Source organism: Oncorhynchus tshawytscha, linkage group LG16 (assembly GCF_018296145.1).
Source record: "Oncorhynchus tshawytscha isolate Ot180627B linkage group LG16, Otsh_v2.0, whole genome shotgun sequence".
In the NCBI taxonomy this organism is placed as follows: domain Eukaryota; kingdom Metazoa; phylum Chordata; class Actinopteri; order Salmoniformes; family Salmonidae; genus Oncorhynchus; species Oncorhynchus tshawytscha.
In genome coordinates, this window is record NC_056444.1 from 89,503,940 (window position 1) to 89,516,269 (window position 12,330).

General features: G+C 44.5%; 1 protein-coding gene across 3 annotated transcripts in view; it reads right to left on the reverse strand.

The window, feature by feature from the left end:
• The window catches only part of lad1 (ladinin), a 92,141-nt gene that overhangs the window by 59,064 nt on the left and 20,747 nt on the right, over window positions 1-12,330 (reverse strand). For all 3 annotated transcript variants that reach the window (XM_042299893.1, XM_042299895.1, XM_042299894.1), the window contains exons 4-6: window positions 9,930-9,988; window positions 9,563-9,695; window positions 9,320-9,406 (exon numbers count right to left, since the gene is read on the reverse strand). In XM_042299893.1, coding sequence (XP_042155827.1) covers window positions 9,320-9,406; window positions 9,563-9,695; window positions 9,930-9,988 — 279 coding nt within the window. The remainder of the gene's footprint in view (window positions 1-9,319; window positions 9,407-9,562; window positions 9,696-9,929; window positions 9,989-12,330) is intronic.

A 12,330-nucleotide genomic window follows, 5' to 3' on the forward strand; every position in this document is an offset into this window, starting at 1 on the left:
GTGTTAACTCTAACCCTAACCCCTACCATACAGGGTGTGTACCTAGTTTTGACCCTAACCCTAACCCCTACCATACAGGGTTTGTACCTAGTGTTGACCCTAACCCTAACCCCTACCATACAGGGTGTGTACCTAGTGTTGACCCTAACCCTAACCCCTACCATACAGGGTTTGTACCTAGTGTTAACCCTAACCCCTACCATACAGGGTGTGTACCTAGTGTTGACTCTAACCCCTACCATACAGGGTGTGTACCTAGTGTTGACTCTAACCCCTACCATAAAGGGTGTGTACCTAGTGTTGACTCTAACCCCTACCATACAGGGTAGGAAACCTAGTGTTAACTCTAACCCTAACCCCTACCATACAGGGTGTGTACCTAGTGTTAACTCTAACCCCTACCATACAGGGTGTGTACCTAGTGTTGACCCTAACCCCTACCATACAGGGTGTGTACCTAGTGTTAACTCTAACCCCTACCATACAGGGTGTGTACCAAGTGTTGACTCTAACCACTACCATACAGGGTGTGTACCTAGTATTGACTCTAACCCCTACCATACAGGGTGTGTACCTAGTGTTGACCCTAACCCCTACCATACAGGGTGTGTACCTAGTGTTGACTCTAACCCTAACCCCTACCATACAGGGTGTGTACCTAGTGTTAACTCTAACCCTAACCCCTACCATACAGGGTGTGTACCTAGTGTTGACTCTAACCCCTACCATACAGGGTGTGTACCTAGTGTTAACTCTAACCCCTACCATACAGGGTGTGTACCTAGTGTTGACTCTAACCCCTACCATACAGGGTGTGTACCTAGTGTTAACTCTAACCCCTACCATACAGGGTGTGTACCTAGTGTTGACTCTAACCCTACCATACAGGGTGTGTACCTAGTGTTGACTCTAACCCCTACCATACAGGGTGTGTACCTAGTGTTAACTCTAACCCTAACCCCTACCATACAGGGTGTGTACCTAGTGTTGACTCTAACCTTAACCCCTACCATACAGGGTGTGTACCTAGTGTTGACCCTAACCCTAACCCCTACCATACAGGGTGTGTACCTAGTGTTGACTCTAACCCCTACCATACAGGGTGTGTACCTAGTGTTGACTCTAACCCCTACCATATAGGGTGTGTACCTAGTGTTGACTCTAAACCCTAACATAACTCCTACCATACAGGGTGTGTACCTAGTGTTGACTCTAACCCTAACCCCTACCATACAGGGTGTGTATCTAGTGTTGACTCTAACTCCTACCATACAGGGTGTGTACCTAGTGTTGACTCTAACCCTAACCCCTACCATACAGGGTGTGTACCTAGTCTTGACTCTAACTCCTACCATACAGGGTGTGTACCTAGTGTTGACTCTAACCCTAACCCCTACCATACAGGGTGTGTACCTAGTGTTGACTCTAACCCCTACCATACAGGGTGTGTACCTAGTGTTGACCCTAACCCCTACCATACAGGGTGTATACCTAGTGTTAACTCTAACCCTAACCCCTACCATACAGGGTGTGTACCTAGTGTTGACTCTAAACCCTACCATACAGGGTGTGTACCTAGTGTTGACTCTAACCCCTACCATATAGGGTGTGTACCTAGTGTTGACTCTAACCCTAACCCCTACCATACAGGGTGTGTACCTAGTTTGACTCTAACCCTAACCCCTACCATACAGGGTGTGTACCTAGTGTTAACTCTAACCCCTACCATACAGGGTGTGTACCTAGTGTTAACTCTAACCCCTACCATACAGGGTGTGTACCTAGTGTTGACCCTAACCCCTACCATACAGGGTGTATACCTAGTGTTGACCCTAACCCCTACCATACAGGGTGTATACCTAGTGTTAACTCTAACCCCTACCATACAGGGTGTGTACCTAGTGTTGACTCTAACCCTAACCCCTACCATACAGGGTGTATACCTAGTGTTAACTCTAACCCCTACAGCCAGAAGAGGACTGGCCACCCCACATAGCCTGGTTCCTCTCTAGGTTTCTTCCTAGGTTTTGGCCTTTCTAGGGAGTTTTTCCTATCCACCGTGCTTCTACACCTGCATTGCTTGCTGTTTGGGGTTTTAGGCTGGGTTTCTGTACAGCACTTTGAGACATCAGCTGATGTACGAAGGGCTATATAAATAAATTTGATTTGATTTTGATTTTGATTTGATTTGATTTACCATACAGGGTGTGTAACTAGTGTTAACTCTATTCTGATAACCTGTCTAACAGAACACAGAAGATGTTATTTAATATAATAAAGGTAGAATCAGAAATTCACCAGGGAAGCTTTCTCGGCCAATTACTAAATTCAAACAATTCTTTAAAACCATTTAAACATAATACACAGGACAGTTGTGCTGGTAGATGAAGAATCAATCTATCTGTTAGAGTATTTATCTGGTCAATATGTCAGTGTTTTATGTCTGTTTGTAACAGTGTGTTATATGACACTAATCCGGATGTTCATAAGAAATCCCGCTATGCCCTCAGACGAACCATCAAACAGAAAAAGCCTCAATACAGGACTAATATTGAAACCTACTGCACTGGCTCTGGTGCTCGTCGGACGTGGCAGGGCTTGAAAAATATTACGGACTACGAAGGGAAACCCAGCCGCGAGGTGCCCAGTGACACGAGCCAACCATACGAGATGAATGCCTTTTATGCTTCAAAACTGAAGCATGCATGAGAGCACTAGCGGTAATCCCACTCTCGATGTGAGTAAGACCTTTAAAAAGATCAACATTCACAAAGCATGGATTACCAGGACGTGTACTGAAGGTGCACGTACCAACTGGCAAGTGTCTTCACTGACATGTTCAACCTCTCCCTGACTGAGTCTGTAATACCTACATGTTTCAAGTAGACCACCATAGTCCCTGTGCCCAAGGAAGCGAAGGTAACCTGCTACCGCTCCGTAGCACTCACATCTGTAGCCATGAAGTGCTTTGAAAGGTTGGTAATGGCTCCCATCAACACCATTATCCCAGAAACCCTAGACCCACTCTAATTTGCATACCGCCCAAACAGATCCACAGATGATGCAATCTCTATTGCACTCCACACTGCCCTTTCCCACCTGGACAAAAGGAACACTTATGTGAGAATGCTATTCATTGACTATAGCTCAGCGTTCAACACCATAGTACCCTGAAAGCTCATCACTAAGCTAAGAATCCTGGGACTAAACACCTCCCTCTGAAACTGGATCCTGGACTTCCTGACGGGCCACCCCCAGGTGGTGAGGGTAGGAAGCAACACATCTGCCACACTGATCCTCAACACTGGTGCTCCCCAGGGGTGCCTGCTCAGTCCTCTCCTGTACAGGCACGACTCCAACACCATCATTAAGTTTGCAGACGACACAACAGTGGTAGGCCTGATCACCGACAACGACTAGACAGCACTCACAAACTTCTACAGATGCACAATCGAGAGCATCCTGGCGGGCTGTATCACCGCCTGGTACGGCAACTGCTCCGCCCACAACCGTAAGGCTCTCCAGAGGGTAGTGAGGTCTGCACAACGCATCACCGGGGGCAAACTACCTGCCCTCCAGGACACCTACACCACCCGATGTTACAGGAAGGCCATAAAGATCATCAAGGACATCAACCACCCGAGCCACTGCCTGTTCACCCCGCTATCATCCAGAAGGCGAGGTCAGTACAGGTGCATCAAAGCTGGGACCGAGAGACTGAAAAACAGCTTCTATCTCAAAGCCATCAGACTGTTAAACAGCCACCACTAACATTGAGTGGCTGCTGCCAACACACTGACACTGACACTGACTCAACTCCAGCCACTTTAATAATGGGAATTGATGGGAAATGATGTAAATATATCACTAGCCACTTTAAACAATGCTACCTTATATAATGTTACTTACCCTACATTATTCATCTCATATGCATACGTATATACTGTACTCTATATCATCGACTGCATCCTTATGTAATACATGTATCACTAGCCACTTTAACTATGCCACTTTGTTTACATACTCATCTCATATGTATATACTGTACTCGATACCATCTACTGTATCTTGCCTATGCTGCTCTGTACCATCACTCATTCATATATCCTTATGTACATATTCTTTATCCCCTTACACTGTGTATAAGACAGTAGTTTTGGAATTGTTAGTTAGATTACTTGTTGGTTATTACTGCATTGTCGGAACTAGAAGCACAAGCATTTCGCTCCACTCGCATTAACATCTGTTAACCATGTGTATGTGACAAATAAAATTTGATTTGATTTGATTTATAGGGAGGTCAGAGACCTGGCCGGTTGGTGCCAGAATAACAACCTGTTCCTCAATGTAACCAAGACTAAGGAGATGATGGTGGACTACAGTAAAAGGAGGACCGAGCACGCCCCATTCTCATCGACTGGGCTGTAGTGGAGCAGGTTGAGAGCTTCAAGTTCCTTGGTGTCCACATCAACAACAAACTAGAATGGTCCAAACACACCAAGAAAGTCTTAAAGAGGGCACGACAAAGCCTATTCCCCCTCAGGAAACTAAAAAGATTTGGCATGGGTCCTCAGATCCTCAAAAGGTTCTACAGCTGCAACATCGAGAGCATCCTGGTTGCATCATTGCCTGGTACGACAATTGCTCGGCCTCTGACCGCAAGGCACTACTGGGGTACTACGTACGGACCAGTACATCACTGGGCCTAAGCTGCCTGCCATCCAGGACCTCTACACCACGCGGTGTCAGAGGAAGGCCCTAAAAATTGTTAAAGACCCCAGCCACCCCAGTCATAGACTGTTCTCTCTCCTACCGCATGGCAAGCGGTACCGGAGTCCCAAGTCTAGGACAAAGGATACTCAGCAGTTTTGACCCCCAAGCCATAAGACTCCTGAACAGGTAATCAAATGGCTACCCGGACTATTTTCATTGTTTGCCCCCCCAACCCCTCTTTTTTTATGCTGCTGCTACTCTTTGTTTATCATATATGCATAGTGACTTTAACTATACATTCATGTACATATTACCTCAATTGGGCTGACCCAATTGAGTGCTCCCACACATTGGCTAACCTGGCTATCTGCATTGTGTACCACCCACCACCCACCAACCCCTCTCTTACGCTACTGCTACTCTCTGTTCATCATATATGCATAGTCACTTGAACCATATCTACATACTACCTCAATCAGCCTGATTAACCAGTGTCTATACATAGCCTCACTACTGTATATAGCCTCACTACTGTATATAGCCACACTACTGTATATATCCTGTCTTTTTACTGTTGTTTTATTTCTTTACTTACCTGTTGTTCACCTAATACCTTTTTTGCACCATTGGTTAGAGCCTGTAAGTAAGCATTTCACTGTAAGATCAACACCTGTTGTATTCAGCGCACGTGACAAATACACTTTTATTTGATTTGAGTCAGGTTTGTAGGCCGCTTTTTCAGTTCTGCCCACACATTTTCTATAGGCTTGAGGTCAGGGCACACACCCTGTATGGCCACTCCAATACACTGACTTTGTTGTCCATTTTGCCACAACATTTTGCCACAACTTTGGAAGTATGCTTGGGGTCATTGTCTATTTGAAAGACCCATTTGTGACCAAGCTTTAACTTCCTGACTGATGTCTTGAGATGTTGCTTCAATATATCCACATAATTTTCCTCCCTCATGATCCCATCTGTTTTGTTACGTGCACCAGTCCCTCCTGCAGCAAAGCACCCCCACAACATGATGCTGCCACCCCCGTGCTTCACGGTTGGGATGGTGTTCTTCAGCTTGCAAGCCTCCCCCTTTTTCCTCCAAACATAACTATGGTCATTATGGCCAAACAGTTTTAGTTTTGTTTCATCAGACCAGAGGACATTTCTCCAAAAAGTACGATCTTCGTCCCCATGTGCAGTTGCAAACCGTAGTCTGGCTTTTTAATGGCGGTTTTGGAGCAGTGGTTTCTTCCTTGCTGAGCGGCCTTTCAGGTTATGTCGATATATAGGACTCGTTTTACTGTGGATATAGATACTTTTGTACCTGTTTCCTCCAGCATCTTCACAGGGTCCTTTGCTGTTGTTCTGGGATTGATTTGCACTTTTCGCACCAAAGTACATTCATCTCTATAAGACAGAAAAAGTCTCATTCCTGAGCGGTATTGTTTGTACAGATGAACGTGGTACCTTTAGGCATTTGGAAATTGCTCCCAAGGATGAACCAGACTTGTGGAGGTTTACAATTTTTTTTCTGAGGTCTTGGCTAATTTCTTTAGATTTTTCCATGATGTCAAGCACAGAGGCACTGAGTTTGAAGGTAGGCCTTGAAATATATCCACAGGTACACCTCCAATTGACTCAAATGATGTCCATTAGCCTATCAGAAGCTTCTAAAGCCATAACATAATTTTCTGGAATTTCCAAGCTGTTTAAAGGCACAGTCAACTTAGTGTATGTAAACGTCTGACCAACTGGAATTGTGATACAGTGAATTATATTTAAAATAATCTGTCTGTAAACAACTGTTGGAAAAATGACTTGTCATGCCCAAAGTAGATGTCCTAACAGACTTGCCAAAACTATAATTTGTTAACAAGAAATGTATGGATTGGTTGAAAACCAAGTGTTAATGACTCCAACCTAAGTGCATGTAAACTTACGACTTCAACTGTGTATACTAGGCGGTGTCAGAGGAAAGACCAAAATATTGGCAAAGACTCCAGTCACCCAAGTCATAGACTGTTCTCTCTTCTACCGCATGGCAAGCGGTATTGGAGCGCAATGTCCATGACCAAAAGGCTCCATAACAGCTTCTACACCCAAGCCATAAGACTACCTAACTATGAATCAAGTGGCTACCTGGACTATTTACCCCCCGTGCTTGCACTCCTGCTACACGTGGTTTATTATCCATGCCTAGTCAATTTACAAATTACCGCGACTAACCTGTACCTTCGCAGATTGACTCGGTACTGGTATCCCCTGTATATATGGCGCGGCAGGGTAGCCTAGTGGTTAGAGCATTGGACTAGTAACCGGACTAGTAACCGGAAGGTTGCAAGTTCAAATCCCTGAGCTGACAAGGTACAAATCTGTCGTTCTGCCCCTGAACAGGCAGTTAACCCACTGTTCCTAGACCGTCATTGAAAATAAGAAGCTTGTTCTTAACTGACTTGCCTAGTTAAATAACGGTCAAATACATTTAAAAAATATAGCCTCGTTATTGTTATGTCATTTTCTTTAGTTACTTTTTGAAAAAACTTTAACTTATTTCATAAATATTTTCTTAACTATTTCTTGAACTGCATTGTTGGTTAAGGGCTTGTAAGTCAACATTTCATGGTAAGGTCTACACCTGTTGTATTTGGTGCATTTATTTATTTGATTTGATTTTAAATTCCCTCTAACTCTACTCTACAGTTCTAGACTGACTAAATCTACATTTCTAGACTGACTAACTCGATAGGTCTAAACTCCCTCTACCTGGACAGTTCTAAACTCCCTCTAACTCGACAGTTCTAAACTCCCTCTACCTCGACAGTTCTAAACTCCCTTGACCTCGAAAGTTCCAAACTCCCTCTACCTCGACAGTTCTAAAGTCCCTCTACCTCGACAGTTCTAAACTCTTTCTAACTCTACTCTACAGTTCTAGAATGACTAACTCGACAGTTCTAAACTCCCTCGAAAGTTCTAAACTCCCTCCCTCTCTGGACAGTTCTAAACTCCCTCTAACTCGACAGTTCTAAACTCCCTCTACCTCGACAGTCTAAACTCCCTCTACCTCGACAGGTCTAAACTCCCTCGAAAGTTCTAAACTCCCTCTACCTCGACAGTTCTAAACTCCCTCGACAGTTCCAAGCTCCCTCGACAGTTCCAAGCTCCCTCGACAGGTCCAAGCTCCCTCGACAGTTCCAAGCTCCCTCGACAGTTCCAAGCTCCCTCGACAGTTCCAAGCTCCTCGACAGTTCCAAACTCCAAAAACTCCCTCGACAGTTCCAAACTCCCTCGACAGTTCCAAACTCCCTCGACAGTTCCAAACTCCCTCGACAGTTCCAACTCCCTCTACCTCGACAGTTCTAAACTCCCTCTTCCAACTCCTCGACAGTTCCAAACTCCCTCTACCTCGACAGTTCCAAACTCCCTCTACCTCGACAGTTCCAAACTCCCTCTACCTCGACAGTTCCAAACTCCCTCCTCGACAGTTCCAAACTCCCTCTACCTCGACAGTTCCAAACTCCCTCTACCTCGACAGTTCCAAACTCCCTCTACCTCGACAGTTCCAAACTCCCTCTACCTCGACAGTTACAAACTCCCTCTACCTCGACAGTTCTAAACTCCCTCTACCTCGACAGTTCCAAACTCCCTCTACCTCGACAGTTCTAAAGTCCCTCTACCTCGACAGTTCTAAACTCCCTCTACCTCGACAGTTCTAAAGTCCCTCTACCTCGACAGTTCTAAACTCCCTCTACCTCGACAGTTCTAAACTCCCTCTACCTCAGGTGTGCTGAGGCAGACCAGCTGCAACCTGTTCCAAAATCAAGATAGATCTCTACAAATACTCAGCCCTGCCACTTCCACGCTGCGTAATCTCTGCTCAGTCAGTCTACGTTTCAAGCCGTTTGTTCCTGCATAGAACTTGTTATCCTGGTGTGCCTGTTTTCGCTAGCCTGACGCTGCTTTTCCCTCCCCTACAGTTCCACCCGCTCTGCCTCTGGTCCCTGTCCACAGTTCCTCGTCTTGTCAGTCCTGCTTCCGTGCCCTGGACCCCTGCTCTATGGCTTCCTTGGAATCCGCTCCAGACCTGCTTACCCTGCCCTTACTCCCCTTGCCTCAGCCTCAGTCCCCGGTTGCCTGCTACCCGCCCGAGCCTCCCCTGCACCCCATCTTCCCACCGTTGTTCAGTAAATACCTTAGTCACCTTCTCCTTTTCTCCTCGTCCGAGTCTGCACTTGGGTTTACCTGATCCGCCCCGTATAACAAATCTACAGTTCTTAATTCACTCCAACTAAAGTTCTTAATTCACTCCAACTCTACAGTTCTTAATTCACTCCAACTCTACAGTTCCTAATTCACTCCAACTCTACAGTTCCTAATTCACTCCAACTCTACAGTTCTTAATTCACTCCAACTCTACAGTTCTTAATTCACTCCAACTCTACAGTTCTAAACTCACTCCAACTCTACAGTTCTTAATTCACTCTAACTCTACAGTTCTTAATTCACTCTAACTCTACAGTTTACAGTCAAATTCTGACCAACAGAACAACATACCAGTGTTTAAAACCCTATGTTTAAGCCACAGGTGTTTAGAGCATGTGTTAGTTACCCTGAAGGAGACGGTCCTAGAGCTCTGTCTGGCGAAGGCTGGTCTGGCTGTCTGCTCCAAACTAACAGAGGATCCATTCACACTGCCCTAAACACACACACACACACACACACACACACACAATGGAAAGGTTAAACCATCAACACAGAGTATAAAGCTTGGTTTTAACACTAGAGGGTGCTCTTGCACAGTTACAGAGACTGTATGTCTGTGAGTCGTGGCAAAAGTCCAATTGTGTATTACCTCTGTGTGTCCGTAGTGGGTGGGGCTCTGAGCTCCTCTAGCGGGGGACAGCGGTGTTGTGGGAGAATGGGGGCTCATGGGACTTGTATGCCCACTGGGGGAGGGACTCTTATCAAAGGAGATGGACAGAGAACTAAAAGAAGGGATAACAGGAAGTTAGAAACCTAGAGGAAGTTCGAGAACTATTGGAAGAGATAACAGTAAGTTCGAGAACTACTGGAAGAGATAGATGGAAGTTTGAGAACAACAGGAAGCAATAACAGGATGCTATAGTACCACAGGAAGAGATAACAGGAAGTTAGAGAACTACAGGAAGAGGTTGGACAGACACTTGGCAGACTAATTTATCTAGGGGCCATTTTCTTACCTGACAAACTTGAAGGGGGGTTTGGAGTCTGGGCCTAGATCCTGGGAACCATTCTGCTGCTGTTACAACACATAATAGATAGACAGTTACCATGGGAACTATTCTGCTGCTGTTACAACACAACATATAGACAGTTACCATGGGAACCATTCTCCTGCTGTTACAACACACAGTTAGCTATGGATACTGTAGCTGTATTAAACAGCATTACCATACAGTGCAGTAGCACAACTTCTAAATCAAATGTAATTTGTCGGGACGCCAAAAACAACAGTTGTAGACCTTACCATGAAATGCTTACTTTACAAGCCCTTAACCAACAACGCAGTTCAAAAAAATATTTATTAAATAAACTAAAGTCAAAAATAAAAGAGGAACAATAAAATAACAATAACAAGGCTATATACAGGGGGTACCGGTACCAAGTGTGCGAGGGTAAGGGTTAGTCAAGGTAATATCAATTTGAGCCGGAACAGGATCCAGAACCTCTCAGATTTGAATTTGTTTCTTCCGGCACCTATTTCCACTGTTTGCGTTGTAGACATTCTAATAAACGTGATCTGCGTTAAATCAAGTTGCCTGCTCCTTATTTCCCCCGCCCTCCAGAAAGACCATCATGTAAAAGCACGGTGATCATTCTATGTAGTCATCCTATCCTGCCCTATCCTGCCACACTGATTCCAGACCTGCTCTCTTATTTGTACATAGATGTTATGGGGAGGGCCGGTGGGGTAAGTATCTGGTCTTGACACAGATCTTGGTCAGCTAGTGAAGAGTTCCCTACTTAATCACGTCACATAGCCTAGGCTAGTCATCTCCCTTCTGAATTTGAATCGTGGGAAAGAAAAGTCAACAGAGGATGCCTGGTCGTTCTTTAGAAGCAATTTCCTCACCATCTTAAATAAGCATGCCCCATTCAAAAAATGTAGAACTAAGAACAGATATAGCCCTTGGTTCACCCCAGACCTGACTGCAGGTAGCATCTCCAATCCAAAATGAAATCTGGAATCGTCTTCCTATTTTGCAACAAAGCATCCTTCACTCATGCTGCCAAACATACCCTTGTAAAACTGACTATCCTACCAATCCTTGACTTCGGCGATGTCATTTACAAAATAGCCTCCAACACTTTACTCAGCAAACTAGATGTAGTCTATCACAGTGCCATCTGTTTTGTCACCAAAGCCCCATATACTACCCACCACTGCGACCTGTAAGCTCTCGTTGGCTGGCCCTCGCTTCATATTCGTCGCTAAACCCACTGGCTCCAGGTCATCTATAAGTCTATGATAGGTAAAGCCCCGCCTTATCTCAGCTCACTGGTCACCATAGCAACACCCACCCGTAGCACGCGCTCCAATAGGTATATTTCACTGGTCATCCCCAAAGCCAACACTTCCTTTGGCCGCCTTTCCTTCCAGTTCTCTGCTGCATTCAAAACGCACTTTCGTGCGTTTTGCCAGCAGTTCTGCTGTTTATGAATTCAAGCCTATCAACTCCCGAGATTAGGCTGGTGTAACGATGTGATGTGAAATGGCTAGCTAGTTAGTGGGGTGGGAGCTAATAGCGTTTCAAATGTCACTCGCTCTGAGACTTGGAGTGGTTGTTTCCCTTGCTCTGCATGGGTAACGCTGCTTCAAGGGTGGCTGTTGTTGTTGTGTTCCTGGTTCGAGCGAGGAGAGGGACAGAAGCTATACTGTTACACTGGCAATACTAAAGTGCCTATAAGAACATCCAATAGTCAAAGGTATATGAAATACAAATGGTATAGAGAGAAATAGTCCTATAATTCCTATAATAACTACAACCTAAAACTTCTTACCTGGGAATATTGAAGACTCATGTTAAAAGGAACCACCAGCTTTCATATGTTCTCATGTTCTGAGCAAGGAACTTAAACGTTAGCTTTCATACATGGCACATTTTGCACTATTAATTTATTTTCCAACACTTTGTTTTTGCATTATTTTACCCAAATTGAACATGTTTCATTATTTATTTGAGGCTAAATTGATTTTATTGATGTATTCTATTAAGTCAAAATAAGTGTTCATTCAGTATTGTTGTAATTGTCATTATTTCAAATCATAATCGGTCGACCTCTAATCCCCATATTGTTACTTATTCTCTTGCTCTTTTGCACCCCAGTATCTCTACTTGCACATCAACATCTGCACATATATCACTCCAGTGTTAATGCTAAATTGTAATTATTTCACCTCTATGGCCTATTTATTGCCTTACCTCCCTACTCGTCTACATTTGCACATACTGTACATAGATTTTTCTATTGTGTTATTGACTGTACATTTGTTTATGTGTAACTGTGTTGTTGTTTTTGTCGCACTGTTTTGCTTTATCTTGGCTAGGTCGCAGTTGTAAATGAGAACTTGTTCTCAAC